General features: G+C 47.1%; 1 protein-coding gene, 1 long non-coding RNA gene and 2 other non-coding genes across 4 annotated transcripts; 3 read left to right on the forward strand and 1 right to left on the reverse strand.

The window, feature by feature from the left end:
- The first annotated feature begins 405 nt into the window (after window positions 1–405).
- LOC123652826 lies at window positions 406–11377 on the forward strand. The gene is made up of 3 exons (XR_006742327.1): window positions 406–1594; window positions 9423–9563; window positions 11167–11377. It is a non-coding gene; the product is annotated as an uncharacterized LOC123652826 (long non-coding RNA).
- On the reverse strand, window positions 2860–11644 carry SIRT4 (sirtuin 4). Its single transcript, XM_036449585.2, has 5 exons — window positions 11386–11644; window positions 8248–8745; window positions 5217–5511; window positions 4909–5119; window positions 2860–3310 (listed from the first exon to the last, which is right to left on the reverse strand). Exons 2-4 carry the CDS (start codon window positions 8742–8744, stop codon window positions 4967–4969), a joined length of 945 nt encoding a protein of 314 aa, XP_036305478.1. The 5' UTR covers window position 8745; window positions 11386–11644; the 3' UTR covers window positions 2860–3310; window positions 4909–4966.
- Window positions 11645–15873: 4229 nt separating this feature from the next.
- On the forward strand, window positions 15874–16014 carry LOC118725760. Its single transcript, XR_004990106.1, has one exon. It is a non-coding gene; the product is annotated as a U4 spliceosomal RNA (small nuclear RNA).
- Window positions 16015–16581: 567 nt separating this feature from the next.
- LOC118725762 lies at window positions 16582–16722 on the forward strand. Its single transcript, XR_004990107.1, has one exon. It is a non-coding gene; the product is annotated as a U4 spliceosomal RNA (small nuclear RNA).
- Window positions 16723–24213: the final 7491 nt, after the last annotated feature.

The raw sequence follows: 24213 nt of genomic DNA on the forward strand, positions 1-24213 counted from the left end.
GCTCCGTTATCCCCGCCGACAGGAAGACTGGGGGCTGGATAAAGCCGCTTGCCCACGTTCACCTAACCCAGTGGTCGGCAAACTCATTGCTCAACAGAGCCAAACATCAACAGTGCAACGGTTGAAATTTCTTTGGAGAGCCACATTTTTAAAACTTAAACTTCTTCTAACGCCACTTCTTCAAAATAGACTTGCCCAGGCCGTGGTATTTTGTGAAGGAGCCACACTCAAGGGGGCCAAAGAGCCGCATGTGGCTCAAGAGCCGTGGTTTGCCGACCACTGACCTAACTAGTATATACCAAGAGATAGATGGAAATCCCAGTCTGTCCGTCCATGATACACTCCTTCCCTAGTAAATGGGGGGGAAAACACTGCTCTCCATTCTTGGGTGAGTTTAATTCTCAGGGAACCCCTCAGTCGGGGGCAGTCTGGGACAGTAGTCACCTGGCCTGGAATACTGAATTTCGTATCAGTCCTTCCTTCGGCCGTCTCAGGAAAAGTGTGTTCACAGAAGACTGACTTCTATGTACACGCCAGCATCTCCTGGCACGTCAATGCCTACGAGCTCCTGTGAAATGCTTCACACGGCGCTCCGGATGCAGTGTGCTCGGTAAGGCTGGTGTCTGAGGGAGAGGCGAGAGAGGGTGTGCCGTTCATGACAGCATGAAAGAGAAAACGCGTTAGTGGGAAGGATCCGCTGTTCTGTCCCTCTGTGCCTTTGTGACTCGTACTTCCTAAAGCCGCGACAGCAGAGCAGAAATGAGGAAGCACCCTCTGAAATCAATAAAAATGTTTAAAGAAAAAAGAAAAAGAAATGAGGAAGCAGCTGAGGGAGCGCCTGGCCAGCAGTCACGTCCACAGCGGGCTCATGCAGCTAGAACCCTGTGACCAGGGCAGTGACACCTGGGAGCGTCACTAGGAGACGTTTGTTATTCCAGCCGAGGGCACTCGGCGTGGACTCGGGACTGCCGTGCCGGTGGGAAGCTAAAGATGTCAAGTGAGGCGACCTGAGAACCAGCAGCTTCAGGAAATGTCAAGTTCCTCTTGAGACAAATGTTTTGCAAAGAATTCCATCTCGGGTGGAAATGTGAGCCAAAGGAGCATTCCCGAGGCCCTCACTGGGTCTGGTGAGGCGTGCCCACACTGGGTGTGAGAGCAGCCCTCCTTCCCTGGCAGCCTCCCTCCTCCCCATCCCCACCCTGAGCCATTCCTGGTCCCCTGGCCAGGCACCCTGCGGGCTTCCGCTGCTACTCCAGGCTGGCTTCTTCCTAACCATCATCTTCACGAGTCTTGTTGTTTAAAAGGAAAAGAACCAGGAGGGCCCAGCTGGTGCAGCTTACTTGGTTGGGCTTCATGCGCCCACAGGTTGCCGCCCATTCTATTCCGGGTCAGGGCACATGCGGGGCTGCAGGCTTGATCCCCAGTAGGGGGCGTGCGGGAGGCAGCTGGTGGATGTTTGGCTCTCACACTGATGTTTCTCTCCCTCTCCTCTCTCTCTCTAGAAGTCAGTTAAAAAAAAAAAAAAAAGAATTGTGAGGAAAATCTCCTTGGATTCTAGTCCTGGCTCTGAAACTACGTGCATGTATGACCTTAGGTAAGTCTGGATTTTAATTTCCTCAAAAAGGAATGGGGGTGGACTCAATGGTCTCATTCTGCCATTCCATGCATGACTGCACCATTTCCGGTGTAGAGTAAGGGCGGGGGAGATGGCACCCCCTATGTGAGCCAGTTGAGGGCAAGAGGTTGTACCTTCGTAGCCTCTTTACCCTAATATAGTGTCTGTCAGTAACATTATGAGATTTGTGGGTGAAAATGGTTTGAGCCAAAACCGGTTTGGCTCAGTGGAAAGAGCGTCGGCCTGCGGACTGAAAGCTTCCCAGTTTGATTCCAGGCGTTGTACCTTGGTTGTGGGCACATCCCCAGTAGGGATTGTGCAGGAGGCAGCTGATTGATGTTTCTCTCTCATCGATGTTTCTATCTCTCCATCCCTCTCCCTTCCTCTCTGTAAAAAATAAATAAAATATTTATTTTTTAAAAAGGCCCAGAAATGGCCGAAGCTGGTTTGGCTCAGTGGATAGAGCGTCGCCCTGCTGACTGAAAGGTCCCAGGCTCGATTCCGGTTAAGGCATGTACATTGGTTTCGTGCACATCCCCGGTAGGAGGTGTGCAGGAGGCAGCTGGTTGATGTCTCTCTCGTCGATGTTTCTAGCTCTCTATCCCTCTCCCTTCTTCTCTGTGGAAAATAAATAAATAAATAAATATATATATATATATATATATATATATATATATATATTTTTTAAAGGCCCAGATTGAATACAATTATTGGTACTGACTTAGGATAACTGAGTAAATCTGATTCAAAATACTTTAGGATCTCCACGTGCAAAAAAGCTGGGATGAGAGTACAAAACCGTACACTCTTCAGAGCTCCTCCGCGCTGCGGCACACCCCAGCTGTGCAGCTGAGCAGCACTGGGTGTTCGGAGCCGGCCACCCCGTTCACTGAAATCCGCTTCCAGGCAGGGGCAGGGTGAGCCTGCATTGCTCTCCCTAATTGTAGACAAAAGCCTGCGATTCTTCCGCCTGCTTCGCTTCCTGGTGAGACTGTGCAGAAAGCTCTGCCCTGGAACAAGGGTTCTTTCTGGTTAATGCAGTCACCAGGCAAGTCGTGCTGCCTCTCCGGCAGAAACAAATGAATTTAAGATCCCACTGGGAGTTCCCCGTTTCCTTCCTGCAGACCGGGTTCCAGGCAGGTGTCTCATTTGGGCTGAAATGAAGCAGCGATCCTTAGAGAACCATGTCGTCAAGTCCCGTTTGCTTATAGCCGATTAAAAAACAGAAACGCACAGCCCGCCTACCTGGTGTGCTATTCAAAAGGATTCCTTTATTCCTGGGTTAATAAACAATTAATTCATGGCATAGCTCATCTTTTCAAAAAATCAAACAGTGCAGTGAAAGACATTTAACCATTTAGAATAAGAAATTAAGTCATTCCCTACTCCCATTACCCCCCACACACACACACACACACATTAGTGCGCCCTGGACTAGTCCTCCGGAGACCATCCTGACCCACATATTCTGGGCCGTTTCTTCTGCCTGAGAGATAAAAAGGGACTGAAAGCATTTTCCCATCAGGAGAAGCTGCTGCTTTGAAAAAGTCTGTCTTCAGGGGCAAATCTCATCAACCGAAAGACTGAACTCCGAGGCTCAGAAACGAGCCGGAGAGGCGGGCAGAGCGGCGCGCGTTTGCTGCCCCCTACAGGCTGCACTCGGTGAGCTTCGGCTGAAGGAAGATCCTTAGGGATCTGAAAAGAAATGAAACAGATTGATGCCAAAATAAGGCAAGAGTGGAGAGGGGAAATGATTGGGAGCCAGCCTACCGTTCAATTATAGCATTAAAAAAATTACAGGCAGTCCTCGGGTGACGTCGGACTCGACACGAATCGTTTCGTGGTTACATCGCCATCTCCCATTTATTTATAAATAGTTCCATCATTTCAATGTATGTACATATATACTTTATATATTGTATATATATATATATATTTAATATATTTTATTGATTTTGTACAGAGAGGAAGGGAAAGAGATACAGAGCTAGAAACATCCATGAGAGAATCATCGACCAGCTGCCTCCTGCACACCCGCTACTGGGGATGTGCCCACAACCAAGATACGTGCCCTTGACCGGAATCGAACCCGGGACCCTTCGGTCCCCAAGCCTATGCTCTATCCATTGAGCCAAACCGGTTTCGGCTGCTTTATATTTTTATTATTTACTGTATTTACCACAAGTAAAGGTCAGGAATTATCTTTTAAATTTTTTTTTTTACTGTTTTACTTTTTTTAAAACTAATTTAAGTCTATTTTTTTAATATATATTTTATTTATTTTTTACAGAGAAGAAGGGAGAGGGATAGAGAGTTAGGAACATCTATAAGAGAAAAACATCCATCAGCTGCCTCCTGCACACCTCCCGCTGAGAATGTGCCTGCAACCCAGGTACATGCCCTTGACCAGAATTGAATCCAGGACCCTTGAGTCCGCAGGCCGACGCTCTATCCATTGAGACAAACCAGTTAGGGCTTAATTGTATACTTTTAAAGGTATGTGAATTATATCTCAATAAAGCTGTTATTTTAAAAAAACACACAACAGCCCTGATCGGTTTGGCTGAGTGGATAGAGCATCGGCCTGCGGACTGAAAGGTCCCGAGTTCGATTCCGGTCAAGGTTATGTGCCTTGGTTGTGGGCATATCCCCAGTGGGGTGTGTGCAGGAGGCAGCTGGTCGATGTTTCTCTCTCATCGATATTTCTGACTCTCTATCCCTCTCCCTTCCTCTCTATAAGAAATCGATAAAATATTTTTTTTAAATAAGTCTTTCAAAAAAAAATTGACTTTGCCAAGATTTAAAAAATAAATTAATTAAAAATAAAAATAAAAAAACACAACAGAAAAGGTTAAGGTAGATTTTGGGACATTTAAATAGCTATGTGCCTACAATTTGAAAATCATAGTCTTTCAAACAATATAGCTTAATGCACATCACAAAAATAAATTTATAATGGCCACCCATTAAGAAGCCTAGAACCGCCCTTGCTGGTTTGTCTCAGTGGATAGAGCATCATCCTGTGGACGAAGGGTCCTGGGTTGAATTCCTGTCAAGGACATAAACCCTGGTTGCGGGTTCCATCCCCAGTAGGGGTTGTACAGGAGGCAGCCCATCAATGATTCTTTCTCCTCATTGATGTTTCTATTTCTCCCTCTCTGAAATTAATAAAAATTATTTTTTAAAAGACAAAAAAAAGAAAAAAGGAAGCAGCAGCAGCCTAGAACCATCTGTGTCTTGTCAGTGCTCTCTGATGAACGGGGACTGGAATCGTGTCTCCGAGCGGCACTGACCTTGAGCAGCAGGACACGCGCAGAAGGCCCCGCCCCGGCTCAGGGACCGCCGGCCCCGTCACTGCGGGTCTATCAGAGGCAGCAGCTCCCCGCACGGCGAGTCCAGCTTCAGGCACGCCAGCTGGTCCGACCGCGTGGGCCCGATGTTCAGGATGGCGATGGGCAGCTTCTCCTCCCGGGCGGTGAGGATGAACCTGTAGCCAGAGTACACCTGGGGAGAGGGGCACAGGTTAGAGATCGCCGGACGCGGGGAGACATGGCTAGTGGGGGCCCCGGAGAGGCTCCCACGGGCAGTGCCCAGCCAGTACCTGTAAGGACGACCCCACCACCAGGAGGGAGTCAGCCTCTCGGACGCGCCTGTGCACGAAGTCGACCTTGTGGGGGTTCACCGTGTCCCCAAAGAAGACGACGTCTGGCTTCAGGGGGCCTCCGCAGCGCGCGCAGGGGGGCACCCGGAAGCTCCGCACCTGCTCCTCCGTGAGAAAGACGTCGCCATCGGGGGCCAGGCCGTGGCCCTCGGCGCTCCAGGCGGGGTTCAGGGCCTCGAAGCGCTCCTGCAGCTCCCCGCGCGCAGTGTGCTCCCCGCAGTCCAGGCAGAGGACCCTGCAGCCGGAGAGGAGGCCGGTGAGCGGCCGTCCTGGGAGCCACGTGCCCCAAAGACGGGCACCCCAGCGCTCTTCAGTCCCTCCACCCTCCACCGTCACTTCCTGTTCCCATCGCCCAGCGGCAGGAGCAGCGTCTCCTGACCTCCTTAGCTCCCCCCGTTTCTCCCCCTCCTCCCCCTGGGCACCTTCTAGAACAAGTAAGGTACCTGTTTTCTAACTAAAATCCCTGCTTACCCTCCAGCCAGCTCGTTTTTATTCTTAGCACGACTGCAAATTCTCTACGACATAAATGAGCTCCTTAGTACCAAAACCAGTCTCCCCCTCCATTCCCCCTCATCTACTGTAATTATTGCTATCATCACCATCCATTCATTTTTAAAATATTTTATTTGTTTTTTAATGTTTTTGTTGATTTTAGAAAGGCATAGAGAGATAGAAGCATCGGTCCTCAGTAGGGGGCTGCCTCCTACATGCCCCCTCCTGAGGACTGAGCCTGCAACCTGACCAGGAATTGATCCTGTGACCTCTTGGTTCATGGGTCGAAACTCAACCAACCACTGAGCAACATCAGCATGGGACTGTTTACATCGCCCCATGCCTGTGCTCGTGGATTCCTCTGCACAGGACTCCACTCCTGCTCTCCCCCCACACTGGAGTCCACACCTCCAAGTCCTTGACTGACCTGTCAGACTCACCTTCCGTCTCCAATCACACGCCTCCACCCCCAACTCCCCATCACCAGCTTTCTCTAGTGACTTGGGCTGAAACCCTGGGGGAAAACTTCTTTTACTCGATCTAGTCAACCATCAGATTATGTTGTGTATTTTTTATTTAAAAGGCCCCGCCTGCAATGATAAGAAATCTTGGATTTGTTTAAAAATGTTTTAAAGAGACAGGGAGAGAAGGAGTAAAGTAGGCATGATAAAAATCTTCGAGTCTGCCGAAACTGGTTTGGCTCAGTGGTAGAGCGCTGGTCTGTGGACTGAAAGGTCCTGGGTTCGATTCCGGTCAAGGGCATGTACCTTGTTTGCGGGTACATCCCCGGTAGGGGGTAGGCAGGAGGCAGCTGGTCGATGTTTCTCTCTCATCGATGTTTCTAGCTCTCTATCTCTCTCCCTTCCTCTCTGTAAAAAATCAATAAAAAAATAATTTAAAAAAAATCTTTGAATCTGCCAAAACTGGTTTGGCTCAGTGGATAGAGCTTCGGTCTGCGGACTGAAAGGTCCCAGGTTCAATTCTGGTCAAGGGCATTTACATTGGTTGTGGGCACATCCCTGTTAGGGGTGTGCAGGAGGCAGCTGGTCGATGTTTCTCTCTCATCGATGTTTCTAGCTCTCTCTCCCTCTTTCTCTCCCTTCCTCTCTGTAAAAAAAATCAATAAAATATATATTTTTAAAAATAATGGTATAGGGGAGTTCATTGTACTATTCTCTTTACTTTTATAGATTTTTTACATGGGGGGGGGGGCAAAAATCCCCCAAGAGTGATCTTTGACCGGTGATGTAGGTGGGTTTTGACCAGTGAGGGATGGGAGAGGATGGCTAAACACCCCAGGACCCATCCGTCATCAGTTCTCTCATCCCCCTGCCATCACTGAGTCCGGGTCCTCCAGGCTGACCCCGAGCCTTTTCTATTCCCGCTCGGCCTTCCTCAAATGCTATTTGCCATGTTGCTTTCTTGCTCGGAAAGCAGTAACAGCTCCTCTGGTCTCACAACAGTCCCAAACAGCCCTGCATGGTTTTCTGCTGTGCCCGCGAGCTGGGGTTAGCCTTCCCAGAGGCCAGACTGGTCTCTTCTGGGCTCTGCACATTCCTCATTTAGAAAGCTCTTTCCCCTCCTTTGCCTAATCAAGTCTGAGCCGGTCTCAAGCCCCACCTCACCCCAAAAGCTTCTCCGCTTTCTCCAATCTTCACTAAGTCTGTGTCTCTCAACTCATAAGGCTTGTCCTTCGAGGGCCACACCCTCTAACAATCATGTGAGGAGTCGTTGGTCATTAAACGCTGTTTTGGGGTCTCCCCCAGGCAGGTTACATAGTTCTCACACGTAAGTTGACCAAGTTTCATACGCTGGTTTCGCTCCCTCCACACAGCACACAGGACACACCACATGTTGGAGGCACCCAATAAATATTTTGTGATTGGCAGGAGGATCCTGGGGCTAAAGATAAGGCAGTGGCCTCTTAGCTACCAGTGTTTGCCAGGGCTGCACGTATTCACTCCAGCAATGCCTACTGGGCTCTGACTCCCACGCCGGCCATGGCGTTCTGGGTGTCTGGCACCAGAGACGCGGCAGTGTGTAGTGCCCGCTGTTGGTGCTCTGCTCACAGACCCCTAGGCCAGCCTCTGCACACAACTTCCTGTGGCCCAGCAAGCTTCCTCCGGAAGAGCAGAGTCAGTGTTAGGGAGTTAGTCCCCCAAGACTCAGAGTGACCTTTGACCAGCGAGGGAGGGGAGATGCTGGCCAAGCACCCAGCTGCCCTGGCTTTCAGGGAGAACTCTGAAGCATGCCTTCCAGACAGAGGGCCCCGCAGCCCGGAGCAGTAACCTGTTCACTAACCGCCCTTTTGGCTTTCCTGCCTTCCCCACTTCACTTCCCCACTCCGTCAACGAGATTGGTGGGATCAATTCCAGATTAAATTTGCTCCCAAATCCTGTTTCAGCACAACAGTGACCAGGTCAGCCACGGCCGCTGCCCTCACACGTTCTGCATTCACACCTCTCAGACGCGCCTGCACCTGTGCATGCATCCGTGCAGCTCGGTGAGGCGCCGACTCCCCGCCTTGGTGTGCAGGGCATCCACGTTCTGGGTCACCAGCCAGTGCAGCTTCCCCCGCCTCTCCCAGCGGCTCAGGGCCCAGTGGGCAGGGTTCGGCTGCCGGGAGGAGAACTGAGGCCAGCCCACGAAGTTCCTGGCCCAGTACCGCTGGCGGGTCGGAGCGCTCCGCACGAAATCCCGGTGCTGGATGGGCCTCCGGTCAGTGCGGGCGTAGAGCCCCACCTTCTCCGAGCGGTAGTCCGGGATCCCGGACTCGGTGGAGACCCCGGCCCCGGTCATCACCAGGAGTCTCTTGGAAAGAGTGACGAAGCGCTGCAGCTCTTTGACCTTCTCGGGATCCACGGGAGGACTCGGAGGCACAAACAACCCCACGGAGCCGTGCGAGCACTGCTGGCTGAGGTTGGCCACCCGGCAGCCTCTCACTGCCCTGAAGGGCACCCCGAAGCTCATCTTCATTCTGGAGAGAGGGGAACCTCGCGTGAAAAACCAGCTGACTGATGGATTGGTTTAGGTAAAACTGATATATATTAGCTTCAGGTGTACAGCAATGACTCAGTATTTGGATATATCATGAAATGATCAACACAATAAGTTTAGTTATATCTGTCACCAGTTATAAAAATGTTATTTTTGGCCGAAACCAGTTTGGCTCAATGGATAGAGCGTCAGCTTGGGGACTGAAGGGTCCCAGGTTCGATTCCGGTCAAGGGCATGTACAATACCTTGGTTGCGGGCATATCCCCAGTAGGGGGTGTGCAAGAGGCAGCTGATCAATGACTCTCTCCCATCGATGTTTCTAACTATCTCTCTCCCTTCCTCTCTGTACAAAATCAATAAAATATATTTTTTTTAAAAAGAAAAAAAAAAGATGGTTTAAAAAAAAATGTTATTCTTGTGATGAGGAATTTTAACATCTACTCTCTTAGCAACTTTCAAATATGCACTACAGTATTCACCATGCACTTATTTCATAACGGGAGTTTTATACCTTTTGACCACCTTTACCCGTTTCTCCCCCACCCCCACCCCAGCCTTTGGCCCCCACCAATCTGTTCTCTGTATCTGTGAACGTCGGGGGGAGGGGATGGCTTGCTTGTTTTTTATAAATTCTTTTTGTTGCTGTTTGTTTTTCAGGCTTTTAAAAATGTTTTTAAAAAACAAAGGTAACCGTCGGTTGCTGAGCAGATAAACAAAATGCGGTCTGTCCACAAAGTGGAGTATCATTCAGCTATCACAATGAATGAAGCCGGCAGGAGTGGGCCTGGGAAAAGGGAGGTGAGAGCTAAGACTGGCAGAGCAGGGTGCGCGGTGGTAGCTGACTTAGGAGGCCACAGTGACAGTGGGGAGGAAGAGAAGGGTCCCAGAGACACTTAGGAAAGGGCCCCAGTATCTCATGGTTGGTTTGACATGGGGTTAAGGAGAGGGAGGAGCAGATGAGTTAGGGTACCAAGCCTGAGCGGCTGGATGCCACTAGAAATACTTTCCACTAGAAAGGTACAGCCCCCTTCCCTCCACTCACCCTACAGTGTATACTTATAATCTTACTTTGAAACCCAAATCAATCATGTGTAAAGTGTGGGAGGGCGTGAGCCAGCTCAGGATCTGATGACTCAGGGGCTCCAGGCTCACAGAGAAAACTGGCCCTTTCCCCATTCCCCTTCAGGGAAAGGTTCAATCATCCCTCCTGGCCCATTTCACGCTGCCCACGGCCTCATTACTGGCCAGCAAACGCCTGAATATGTAACACCCACAAGTGCACACTGATTCCAGCACCCCTCCTGGGTCCCATGAAGTCCACCCGAAGCCACAAGCCTACCTTTTTATTCTGTTTTTAATCATCTCTTTTGGTCGAGAAGTCCTAATGCCTTCCGCAAACAAAGCCGTCTCCACACGGGGCCATTTCACAGCCCGAGCCAATCTTACCTCCCTGCTCTGCGCTGCTGCAGCCATCAGATGAAAATTAACTTAAAGAGGCTTTCTGCATTCAAGGGAACTGCATATTTTGGTGTGTTTTTCTTTTTTTTAAAAAGAGGGGGCTGTAAAAACATAGCCCACTTAAAAAAGGAGGGAGGATAAAGTAAAAATTGGTAAAGCAGTATCATTTAAGGCTCTATTGTGAACCTCCCAGTAACACCAGCTGGTCAGACATGAATTCCTTATAAACTTCAAGAGGTTAAGTGGCTTACCTCAGTATCCTTTAAATCCCATAATGCCTCATCGCTATTCCATCTACGACTGCATCTGCAGATGTCTCCCTCAGAGGAATATACTTATATTTTAGTTAATACCATCCCTTGGGGAACTTTGTGTTCCGTAACCCTACATCCCGTTTTCTAAATTAGAATTATCTTATTTCATTATTATTATGTTTTAATCCTCACCTGAGGATATGTTTTTTCCCCCATCAATGTTTCAAGCAAGGGAGAGGGGGAGAGAGCAACATCGATATGAGAGAGAACAATGATTGGCGGCCTCCATACAGCCTTGAGGGGATCAAACCCACAACTGAGGTGTGTGCCCCGGCTGAGAACTGAACCTGCAACCAGAACTACCTATTTCCTCACGCACTAAGAAAGCACATTTGAGTTCTAGTGTGCCAGGTGCTAGTAAAGTTGTCTGCTCAGACTTTTTGTTTTACTGATATAATTGAGCACACGCACACCTCTTGTTTTTCGTTTTCCCCATGTCATTTTAGTTACTCTCAACTGCAAACAGCTACTTGCCTACAGCAACAGTGGTGAAACCCGGCAAGTCATCATACCCCCGTGTCCGCGTCTCTAGCTGCAAACACACGGCGTTGGCATTGTTTGGTAGAATACAGAACTCCCCTCGTCACGTGCCCCCACATGCGAACGTTATTTTATGTTTGGATTTCCAGATTGGATTCGGGACCCCGATTTCTCCTTGGCATTCCACGTGAACAGCTACACAAATGGAGTCCTAACGCCTGAGACCACGGGCTGGGGGAGCCCCGCTGGAAACACGCCCCGTTGGGACAGCTGCCCTCTGCCAGGTCCCCCGGGACACGGAGGGGACACGCCGTCCCTTTAAGAAACCGCGGCCTCCGGAACCTCGCAGCCCGCCGGAGCGCACTTACCTTCACAGCTCAAGGGACTGACTGACACTTCACGTCCGACAGCGAGCGGACTGGCTACATTGCATCTTGGGTAATGTAGTTTGCGAAGCTTAAGTAATGCGGACACTACAAGTCCCACAATTCTCGGGGTTTCACAGTCGCTGTAACCAGGTCGTCCAGCTGCGCCCCCTGAGGGCTCCTTGTGGTGAGAGATTTTGAACTTTCCTCCTGGATGTGCTGCTCTCACCTAAGCGACACCATGTATTGTCCTCCCTGAGAAGTATTCAGAGCGTTACACCAACTATATATATATATATATATATATATATACACACACACATACACACACACACACACACACACACACACACACACACACATATATATATATATATATATATATATATATATATATATATATATATATATATATATAAAGCCTGCCCACTGGCCAAAATATATATAATTTGTTTTTTATATATATTTTATTGATTTTTACAGAGAGGAAGGGAGAGGGATAGAGAGCTAGAAACATCAACCAGCTGCCTCTTGCACACCCCCTACTGGGGATGTGCCTGCAACCAATGTACATGCCCTTGATCGGAATCGAACCCGGGACCGTTCAGTCCGCAGGCTGACGCTCTATCCATTGAGCCAAACCGGTTTCGGCACACCAGCCTCTTTAAAGTGCAAAATCATACATCTAAACAGCCCTTAGGAATTCATCCTCTCTCTTTTTTTGTTTATCCTCACCCGAGGATATTTTTTTTCCCATTGACCTTTATTTTTATTTATTTTGAAATATATCTGTATTGATTTCAGAGAAGAATGGAGAGGGAGAGAGAAATATCAATGATGAGGAGAATCACTGAGAGGCTGCCTCCTGCATGCCCTCCACTGGGGATTGAGCCCGCAACCCTGGCATGTGCCCTTTACTGGAATCAAACCCGGGACCCTTCCACTCACTGACAGGGTCAAGTTCCCACCTTGCAGTGAGTGGTCAAGTAAATTCACAAGTACCTGAAAACTTGATGTTTTTACATACTCATGAACAACTAGAGCCAACTCTCACATACAGGGACAAATGTGTTTACCCACTTGGCTTCTCCAATTTTATCTTCCATCTTGCGCGTTACTAAGTTAACCACCACAAAGCCTGGTTTGCACTCTGGGGAAACACCTGGGGCATCAAGTCGATTTTCAAGCTTCCCACTTGTTTCAAATGTATGACCTCTGAGAACCTCTGCTCTATAGCATCGCCTAAATAAGACACCAATCATCTGTAAGTGTTTGGGACATAAGTAAAGAGCAGTTAACAGGGACCTTGAAGACTACTGTGGAACCACTTCCCCCGTTTAAGATAATCTGAAGCCCCGAGGAAGAGGATGGAGCCGGAGTGAGGGTATGAGGCCTGGTCCTCCCCCTGAATGTGCGGAGGTAAATGCTGGAAAGGTAACGAGGGCAGTAGTTTGGGAGCAGGGCCTCCAGCAGCTGCTGGGCCAGGTCACTCAGCTGGAGAACCACCTGACATCCACAGCCTTTGTGCCTTCCTTAACCTGCCCACCGGCCAACAGGAAGTACCAAAATGCAGACTGGAACTTTCACCAAGTCAAACGGTTGTAAGCCAGAACATTTTCTGCACACGTGAGTATTTGATGAAAACCGTGGAAATGCCCCCAAAGTGACACTCCTCCCACCCCAGCCCAATTTTATAATGGAATATTTCAAACCCATGTTATTTCTTCAGTTCTCCAAGCAGGGTGAGCATTATCAATAGAGACTGGTAGGATTGTATAGCTATTGTGCTTTCAGACCCCACAAAATCTAATGTTCTGGGGAGAAGTTAACTGAATTTTCCATTTTCTCCTAGTGCTGGAAAGTTCTCTGTGGAGAATGAAGTCATCCAAGAGAGCTGGTGAAACACCATTCCCATGATAGCTACTGACAGGAGGAAATGAGCCACCCAATCAAGACATTCTCAAGGGCTAAGTCCTTTTTATTTCTCTTTTTTTTTAAAGATTAATTTTATTTTTTATTATTTGTTTTAGATAGAGGAAGGGAGGGCAGAGAGAGAGAAACAGATCAGCTGCCTCCTGCATGCACCTGATTGAACCAGCAACCTGGGCATGTGCCCCAATCAGGAATCAAACCGGCAACCTTTCAGTGCACGAGACAACGCTCAACCTACTGAGCCACACCTGCCAGGGCTCCTTCTATTTCTCACAACTCCACCACACCAAAAATAAATGACTGAGTCATGGATTATATCAAAGCAAATTAATCTAAATTAATCAGATTGTTGATGTTGTTTTTTTTTTGGCTGGTTTTTCTTTCTTTTTTTAAATATATTTTATCGATTTTTTACAGAGAGGAGAGGAGAGGGATAGAGAGTTAGAAAAACCAATGAGAGAGAAACATCAATCAGCTGCCTCCTGCACACTCCCTACTGGGGATGTGCCCACAACCAAGGTACATGCCCTTGACTGGAATCGAACCTGAGACCTTTCAGTCCCTACACCAACGCTCTATCCACTGAGTCAAACTGGCTAGGGTTCTGCTGATTTTTCTCACCCCGGCATTTATAGCTGGGTGAAAAAAAAAATTAACTACACACCAGCATCATACAGGCCTTTTGAAGATGTTCATTTTTGCATCCACATGCCAAATACATGAATATTCACTGAACAATAATTTAAATGTTTCATGTTTGAAAATTTTAAATAATAAAATAGTGAGGAGAAGATTTCTCTCTCAGAGACTGCTATTTGCATCTTAATGAATAGCAAAAACCAGAAGTATTTTGGAGAATATAGCTCAAATGCAGGTAGCAGTTTCTGCCAGCTTTCCACTTGCAGAGGGAGCACAGCAATGAGAGTGATCGTCACTTCAAACTTCATGAGCTGTGAACATTGCTGTGGAAATAGCTTCTCTTTCAGCCTCTCTCTGTTAAATTAAGATCTCCACAGAAGATTCTTTTATATTCAACATATAAGTAGTATATGATCCAGAAATTCCACTCCTAGGTATATACACAAAAATTGAAAACAAGGACTCAAACTGATACTTCTATGCCCGTGTTCCTAGGAGACTATTTACAAGAGCCAAAAGGTCGGTTGAGCATCCTCCCATGCACTGCAAGGTCTCAAATCCCGGTCAGGACACATGCCCAGGTTGTGGGTTTAATCTCCAGTGGGGGGCATGTAGGAGGCACCCGGTTGACTCTCTTACATATCAATTTTTCATTATTTCTCAATCAATAAAAACATTTTTTAATTTTTTTTAAGTCTTTATTGTTGAAAGTATTACATAAGTCCCCCATTTCCCTCCCATTGACCCTTGTAGCCCACCCCTACCCCCCACCCCAGGCCTTCACCACCCTATCGTCTGTGTCCAGGGGGTATGCATATATGCATACAAGTTCTTTGGTTGATTTCTTCCCACCCACCTACAACCCCACCTTCCCAGAAATAAAAACATTATTATTATTATTATCATTATTATCATTATTATTATTTTTTTTAAGGTAAAAGCAGCCCTAGCTGGCTTGGTTCAGTGTATAAAGCATCTGCCTGCAGACTGAAGGGTCCCAGGTTTGATTCTAGTCAACAGCACATGCCCGGGTTGTGGACTTAATCCCCAGTAGGGGGCGTGCAGGAGGCAGCTGATCAGTCATTCTCTCTCATTGATGTTTCTATCTCCCTCTCCCTTCCTCTCTGAAATATATATATATATATATATATATATATATATATATATATATAAAATTACATTTTTAAAAAAAAGATAGAAGCAATGCATGCCCATTGTAGAATGAATAGATAACATAATTCCATACAACAGAGTAGCAGTCATAAAATGAAACTGAAATATACCACAGCATGGATGGACATTAAAAACATGAAACAAGCCAGACACAAAAGGTCAAATATTGGATGATTCTGCTAACGTGAGGTACTTAGAATAATCAAATTCATCGAGACAGGGAGTAGAATAGAGGTTGCCAGGCTGTGGGGGCGGAACATGGAAAGTTAGTGTTTAATGGGTACAGAGTTTCAGTTTGGAAGGATGGAAAAGTTCTGGAGATACAGAGCAGCTATGGTTCCAATCCATGTAAAATGTTCTTGATGCTACTGGCAAGCTTTGTTACGCATATTTTACCATAATGAAAACATTTTATTTTGGAGAGGACAGCTACCCTGTGAATTGGGAATCAAGTGAACAGTACCCTAACATTGAGCCCGTTTCTCATCCGCCCCAATTCCTTGTCTGCATTAAATTACGAGCATGTTCCCTCCCATAATGCTTTGCTTCATCCTCCACCAAAATCTGGTGAAACGAAATAAAGCAAGAGAGTCTTCAAAAACAGCTTATGCATTTTCGAGAGATCCTGAGTTGGCTGTACAATTTTCAGCCAAACATTAATTGAAAGTTTTCCCACGAGCTTCAAACTCGCCTTTTTGAATTAGGAACCTTGCTTACTGGGGACGATGAGCAGGCGGGGCTTTCGTCAGCTTTGCGCAGTGGCAGTATCGTAGCCAATGAGGTTTATCCGAGGCGCGATTATTGCTAATTGAAAACTTTTCCCAATACCCCGCCGTGACGACTTGAAATATAGTCGGCACTGGCAATTTTTGACGGTCTCTACGGAGACTGATCTCCTCGGTTAGAAGGAAAGAGCCACTTTGTCGTGCAGTCTGTTAGGATTAGGGGCAGAAGTCGTCTTTGCTGTTCAGGTCTTTACCTGCGAGAAGAGGCTCGGACCTGCTCTCTCTCGCCCACGCTGCATCGTCTCGTCTTTCCCGCGCGGACACCCGAGATGCAGCTGCCCCGGAAGTGCTCCCCGCGGCCCCCGCCCCCGGCATCTGCGCCCGCCCTCCCGCTACTTGTTGCTTTTCTGCTCACCCTCGCTTTCAAAGCTGCCTTCCCGCCGCTCCTCCCTTGTTCTCCGAATTCAAGTCATTACAATCATCTCTGTGACGTTATGCTGATTTGCATAAAATCCCCCAGCATCCCCAGCGAATGTACGCTCCTTCCCCAGAATCTGGGCGTTTCCACGCGAGATGGTCCAACAACAAGAAACCTCGCGTGCAGACGGGGCCTGAGATAGAACCTCCCCACGGGGGACGGCTCAGATCCACGGCCTCGCCCGCAGGCGCTCACCCTCGGCGAAAAGGCCGTTCCCGTCCGCCAGGGAGTGTGGCTCGCCGCCATGGCGTCAGCTTTGCGCAGTGGCAGTATCGTAGCCAATGAGGTGTATCCGAGGCGCGATTATTGCTAATTGAAAACTTTTCCCAATACCCCGCCGTGACGACTTGAAATATAGTCGGCACTGGCAATTTTTGACGGTCTCTACGGAGACTGGATCTCCCTGGTTTCAAAGAGAGTATGTGTACTTACTTCCCTTTACCAGCTTTTCGGCAATTTAAGCTTTTCCTGTCTCCTTTTCCTTAGTCCTGTCTTGTTGTGTGATGGTATGTGGGGGTTGTGGCCTCCCCGAACCTGGCATTGCATCCCTGAGGTTGGTTGTGGCAGCCTCACCTACACACCCAGACTCAGCCAACGACTGTGTCCACTTCCCTTCCATCCCTACTGTGCGGTAGGCGACCCCCTTCAGAGGGATCACAGATTCGCAGACTTGGAAGGGAAATAAAGTATCGCATCTAAGAGTATTGCCGATCTAAGAAAAAAAAAAAAAGGTTGCTTTAGCTGGGTTGTTCAGTGATTAGAGCGTCGGCCCGTAGACAGAAGGGTGGCGGGTTCGATTCCGGGGCGCGTACCTCGGTTGCGGGGTCCTTTCCCGGCCCGGTTGGGGCGCTTGCAGGAGAAAACCAATTGATGTGTCTCTCTCACATCTATGTTTCTCTCTGTCTCTCCCACTCCATTCCATTCTCTCTAAAAAAAATCAACGGGAAAAATATCCTCCGGCGAGGATTAGCAACAACAAAAAAGGTAGATCATTTTGATTCATTCACACCAGATGGCTACTGTCGTTTTAAAAATTTGACAATCTCAGTGCCCCTTTATAGTCAGGTATTGCTTTTTTTAAAAAAAATATATATATTTTATTGATTTTGTACAGAGAGAAAGGGAGAGAGAGAAACATCAATGAGAGAGAGCCATCGATCAGCTGCCTCTTGCACACCCGCTACTGGGGATATGCCCAAAACCAAGGTACATGCCCTTGACCAGAATCGAACCCGGGTCCCTTCAGTCCCCAAGCTGACACTCTATCCATTGAGCCAAACTGGTTTCGGCAGGTATTGCATTTTATGGCACACCAGCCGAAAATTGGTGTTTTATCGTCTAAACAAGTCTCCTTGATTCTTTCCTTAAGGACATTGAGTTTTTGAAGAGTCCAAAGCAGTTACCTTGCAGAACGTCCCACATTCTGGCTTCACCTGATTATGTCCCCCTGTGGCCTTAACATGTCCTTCTGTCCGCTGTACTTCTTGTCAAGTGGAAGTTAGACCTCAAAACTAGATTCAAGAGCTCCACAGAGGCGTCTTTGTGAACTTGTATCTTCCACTGTCCGTGATGCTGAGTGTGAGCACTTGGTTAGGCAGTAACTGCTCGCTCTCTCACTTTTTTTACTGTGAAGTGCATTTTGCCTTAGGTAATCAGTTATCTGTGGATGAATGAAGCTTAATACAGAAACCATTCCAGACTAAAAGCCCTTCTCTTTTCACACCCACTGCCTTGCACCACTTCCTGACCAGGCGCCAAGATGAGTGAGATAAATTAACATCCGTTCTTCTGTGGAACGCAAGGTAGGTTTCCTGGGATCAGGGCCTGTGTCCCCCAACAAGCCAGGGTGTCAGAACCGAACAAATGTGATGGACAGAGGGGGTCCGTGATCACTGCTCAAAGGGGCATCCTGGAGACTCACATTGACTGTGGGACCTGTAAGAGTTGTCAGTAGGTGCCATCCAGAGTCTGACGTTTCAAGGAGCTACAAATACCCTTGACGGTCTACTCTGATAATGCACGCCAACCCTTTCTTTCCACTCTCGCTGCTAATCTGGGTGTCAGAACAGGCCTGAGAAAATAGAAGGTGGGTCCTTCTTCCCATGGCAACTTTTGTATGGATCAAAAAGTGAGTTGGGGCCCGCCGGCTTGGCTCAGTGGTTGAACGTTGACCTAGAAACCAGGAAGTCACAGTTCGATTCTCAGGGCACATGCCTGGAGTTACACAGCTCCAATTCCAATAGGGGGCATGCAGGAGGCAGCCAGTCAATGGTTCTCTCTCATCATTGATGTTTCTATCTCTCTTTTCCTCTCCCTTCCCCTCTGAAATCAATAATATATATATATATTTATATTTAAAATATAAAAAATAAGTCAGTTGGTTGAGCTTCCTCCCATGCACAAAAACATCGCCAGTTTGATTCCCAATCAGGGCCCATACCCGGGTTGAGGGTATGATCCCCAGTAGGGGGTGTGCAAGAGGCAGACAATTGGTGGTTCTCTCTCATCATTTAAAAAAATGTGTTTATTGCCAAAAACAGTTTAGCTCAGTGGATAGAGTGTCGGTCTGCGGACTGAAAGGTCCCAGGTTCGATTCCGGTGAAGGGCATGTACCTTGGTTGCTGGCACATCCCCAGTGGGGGGTTGCAAGAGGCAGCTGATCAATGATTCTCATCGATGTTTCTAACTCTCTATCCCTCTCTCTTCCTCTCTGTAAAAAATTAATAATATATATATATATATATATATATATATATATATATATATATTTAAATGTGTTTATTGATTTGAGAGAGAGAGAGGAAGGAAGAGGAAGAAAGAAATATTGATATGAGGGTAACATTGATCAGCTGCCTCCCAACCAGGGATTGGACCGGAAACCTGGGTTTGTGCCCTGACCGGGATTCGAGCCGGTGACCTTTCGGTGCATGGGACAGTGCACACCGGCCAGGGCCGCAGTAAGTTTCCCCGTGACAGAGCTGTGAGCCAGCTGTCTTCTGAGACGGACACTGAGGGCCCCGGGCATGGAATATGTTTAACCCAGAGAAGCCGGTGAGCTAGCAGACATCCCGCTGTCCTGAGAACACTGAGAGGCTGTGTGGGGGCTGGTGGCCCCTTTCCCTGCTGACATAGTCCTTGGGGTCCCCCTTTTTCATCCCCGGGAGCCAATGGGTCCAGGCCGGCTCGGGAGCTGTGGGAAGGTTGGGTGGGGTCCGTTCCATCAGGGGCTGATGTTTCCAAGGATATTTGCTTACATGGAGGAAGGGGAGCGGGTCAGGATTTCAGAACAAACAAGTGTTAGAACCGGATATGGGTCCCCCTCCCCCCCTCTCCCTCCCCTGGGAGGATCCTGTGAAAACTGCAGAGCGCATCCACACACACACACACACACACACACACACACACACACACAGAGCAAACATTCTCCAGATGCCCTCCCATGTGGCTTTCGGGGCAAAGCATTGATGGCTACAGTGGGCACCTCTTTCATTCTATTTATTTTTAAAGTATATTTTTATTTATTTCAGAGAAGAAGGGAAAGGGAGAGGGAGATAAAAACACCAATGATGAGAGAGAATCTTGGATCAGCTGCCTCTTGCACGCCCCAAACTGGGGATCCAGCCTGCAATCCAGGCATGAGCCCTGACCTGGAATTGAACCGTGACCTCCTGGTTCATGGGTTGACACTCGACCACTAGAACCACATCAGCCAGGTTCAGCATACATCTCTGCTCACTAACCTAACGCTTCCTTCTGGAGTGCTCGTCCCACCGCCTCTGATTCTCCAAAAACTGACTTCGCGTTCCCGCTCTGCCAGCAAACCTTTCCAGGCCCGATTTGAATCACTCTCTGCAGCTGATTCATGTCAGTGTCTGAGGTATCATTTTTACAACCCGGTTGGTTGGGTTTTATTTTGAAATATTAACCCATTCTAGGAGTAGATAAGGTTCAAAATTCAGAAGATGCCAAAGGGTATTTAGGGAAATCTCCTTCCCCTTCCTGATCCCCAGCTACCCATTCTCCCACCTGCCCCACCCCACCCCTTGCCAGATGACACTAGAGTGTATTTATTCTACCAGAGATGCTCCACCATGTGTAAGCATTTCAAACAAATTGTTTCCCGTTTTTCTCCACAAAGACACACGTTACACACACTGTTCCATTTTATTTTTCTTAGAACTGTTTTATGTCAACCACTGAGCCATGCCGAATGGGCAATGGGGTAATTCTTTGTGGGGGTCACCCTAAGGCCCTGTCTGGCCAACTGCGGCTCTCGAGCCACATGTGGCTGGCTCTTTGGCCCCTTGAGTGTTGGCTCTTCCACAAAACACCACGGCCTGGGCGAGTCTAATTTGAAGAAGTGGTGTTAGAAGAAGTTTAAGTTTAAAAAATTTGGCTCTCCAAAGAAATTTCAGTCGTTGTGCTGTTGATATTTGGCTCTGTGAGCTAATGAGTTTGCCGACCACTGCCCTGAGGTATTGTGTGAGAGTCAGTGTGCGGGAAATGTCAGTGTATATTTATCTGACACAGTTGTTATGGAGTGCTGTGTGGGCACCCAGCGAAAGGCCTGACAGCAGCGCCCTCAACCTCTGACAGCACTTCCGCTTCTAGGAATTGATCTTCAGGAAATAATGAAGGCTGTGCCCCAAGATTTAACTACCACACTGTTCTTATCAGCATTGCTGGTTACTGTGAAATCTTGGAAATAACTAAATGTAACCAGGGAACTGGTAACTACTGGAACATTAATACGATGGAACCCTATTTTGCCCCCCAAAATCATATTTTAGGAAAATATTGAATGCCATGAAAAGTAGCTTACAAGGTAGTGTTAAGTGAAAAAGAACAGTTTTCAAATAGATCTAGAGACAAATGGCAGGGGAAGTGGGGGTGGTTACAGAGCAACCCAAGGACTTGTATGCCTGCACATTAGCATAACCAGTGGACATAGACACTGGGGGGGTGGGGGCTTGCCCGGGGTGGGAATGGCTGGGGGGAAAGGGGGAGAGGTCAATTTGGGGAAAAAGAAGACATATGTAAAACTTTAGACAATAAAAAAAGAGAAAAATAACAGTTTTCAAAGCAGTGTACATAAATATAAAAATGCACATTTAAACATTTTGTATATGTGATATAGATACTTATATGTGTGTGTATGTGTGCAACACCATGGTCTAAAAGACTGTACAACTGAGCATTCAGGTTTTTGGATTGTGGACTTTTATCTCTGAGTTTATCTTCTTTTTCTCTCCTTTCTAATTATCTTTCTACAAGGACCAATTGTTGTTTTTGTAAAGAACATTTCTATATCTATATTCTAAGATCTGGGATTTATTACTCTAAATCCTTTTTCTTTTCTTTTCTTTTTTTTAATATATATTTTATTGATTTTTCACAGAGAGGAAAAGAGAGGGATAGAGAATTAGAAACATCGATGAGAGAGAATCATCGATCAGCTGCCTCTTGCACACCCCCCACTGGGGATGTGCCCGCAACCAAGGTACATGCCTTTGATCGGAATCGAACCCGGGACCCCCCAGTCAGCAGTCCGACGCTCTATCCACTGAGCCAAACCAGTCCCGACTCTAAATCCTTTTTCTTTTCTTAATCCCCTCTTTCTTTCCAGCATCAATTAATGCAGCCCTAACCTTAATTCATTAGGTAGTACTTAATAAATGTGATTCACATAGCATATTTTTATTGAGCAGCTGCTATGTGCTGTGTCCTATGCCAGGCACTGGGGTAGAACAGTGAATAAGACAGATATGGCCTTTGCCTTTCTGAAGTCTACAGTCTAGTAGAAGAATGCCCTAGCTGGTTTGGCTCAGTGGATAGACCGTTGGCCTGCGGACTGAAGGGTCTGGGTGCCCAGGTTTTGGGCTCAATCCCCAGTAGGAGGCCTGTAGGAGGCAGCCAATCAATGATTCTCATAATTAATGTTTCTATCTCTTCCTCTCCCTTCCTCTCTAAAAAAAAAATCATATATATATAATATATATTATATATATATAATATATATATTATAAAAAAATTTGGCTCTCAAAAGAAATTTCAATCGTCGTACTGTTGATATTTGACTCTGTTGACTTATGAGTTTGCCGACCACTAGCTTAGCAGGTTAGGAAATGATTTTCTGAGGAAATAGCTTTTAGGTTGAAATCCCCCAAAACAATGATGCCAGATAATATTTAAAACTGTCCAGTGTGGTAACCACTAGCCACATGTGGCTAATTCACACTTGGAATGTGGCTAGTCAAACTGGAAAGTGCTATAAGTGTCCAACACACACCAAATTTCAAAGACCTGGTACAAAAAAAAAAAAAAAAAAAAAAGTGTGTGGCCTCATTGATTTTTAAAAAAATATTGGTTACAAGTACAAATGATACTATTTAGGATATATTGAATTAGATAAAATATATGAACATTAATCTTTCCTGTTTCTTTTTCCCTTTTTAAAATGTGGCTACTACATCCCTAGCCGGTTTGGCTCAGTGGACAGAGTGTCGGCCTGTGGACTGAAGGGTCCCTGGTTCCATTCTGGTCAAGGGCAGATGCCTGGGTTGCAGACCGGATCCCGAGTGTGACGCATGCAGGAGGCAGCTGATTGATGATTCTCTCTCAGTCATTAATATTTCTATCTCTTTCTCCCTATACCATCCTCTCTTAAATCAATAAAAATATATTTTAAAAAATAAATGTGGCTACTACATATGTAATTTGTGTTTTGTTTTTAGTGAATAGCAATGAGTCAAGAATGCTTATTAGTGACAAGGATTATCCTAAGTCCTAAATGCATAGCATCTCCTTTACTGCTATGTGAGAGGTGGCTTTTAAAAAAATATATATATATATATTTCATTGATTTTTTACAGAGAGGAAGAGAGGACAGAGAGTTAGAAACATCAATCAGCTGCCCCCCCGCACACCCTCCACCAGTGATGCACCCACAATCAAGGCACATGCCCCTGACTGGAATCGAACTCGGGACCCTTCAGTCCAAAGGCCGACGCTCTATCCACTGAGTCAAATCGGTTTTGGCAAGAGGTGGCTTTTATTAATCTTTTTTCCATAGAGGAGGAAACTGAAGCATAGAGAGTAACCGCCTGAAATTTACCACCAGCAAGGGGCATAGTTGGGACTTGAACCTAAGTGGATCTGTGTATTCAACACTTTTAAAAATAGATATATATTTTATTGATTTCAGAGAGGAAGGGAGAGGGAGAGAGCGATAGAAACATCAATGATGAGAGTGACTCATTGATCAGCTGCCTCCTGCACGCTCCCTACTGGGGATCAAGCCCGCAACCCAGACATATGCCCTTGACTGAATGGAACCTGGGACCCTTTAGTCTGCAGGCCGACCCTCTCTCCACTGAGCTAAAGTGGCTAGGGCTGGGCTCTTGAATCTTAATGTAAGTGGATGTGGAGCTCCAGAGGTGAACCTCTTGGTTCTGCCTTCCAAAAAGAGCTTGTTATCCAGCGGGACGAATGGCAGTTTCCAGACACAGACCACCTGCTCTGGCACCCCAGCCCATGGTGGACATGGTGGGAAGTGGGGCCTGGACACTGCACGATGGGGACTCCTCTCATGAAGTTTTCTGGAGCTCCCGGTTGTGTTGGCCTGGATTTGTCAGATCTGAGTCTCTCGTTACCCTGTCGTGCTTCTTCCCTTTTCTCATTCACAGGCAACTCTCTCAGCATCTACTTCCTGGAGGGCTGGCCTGACACAGAGGGCCTTGGGGGCTGGATTCCTGGGGGAAGAAGAGCTGGAAGCTGTGTTTGCAGACTATATATTTAAATCCTCACCTGAGGATATTTTTCCAGTGATTTTTAGAGGGTGGGAAGGAGAGGGAAAGACAGAGAGAAACATAATGTGAGAGAAAC

This window comes from Pipistrellus kuhlii, unplaced genomic scaffold (assembly GCF_014108245.1).
Source record: "Pipistrellus kuhlii isolate mPipKuh1 unplaced genomic scaffold, mPipKuh1.p scaffold_m20_p_20, whole genome shotgun sequence".
In the NCBI taxonomy this organism is placed as follows: domain Eukaryota; kingdom Metazoa; phylum Chordata; class Mammalia; order Chiroptera; family Vespertilionidae; genus Pipistrellus; species Pipistrellus kuhlii.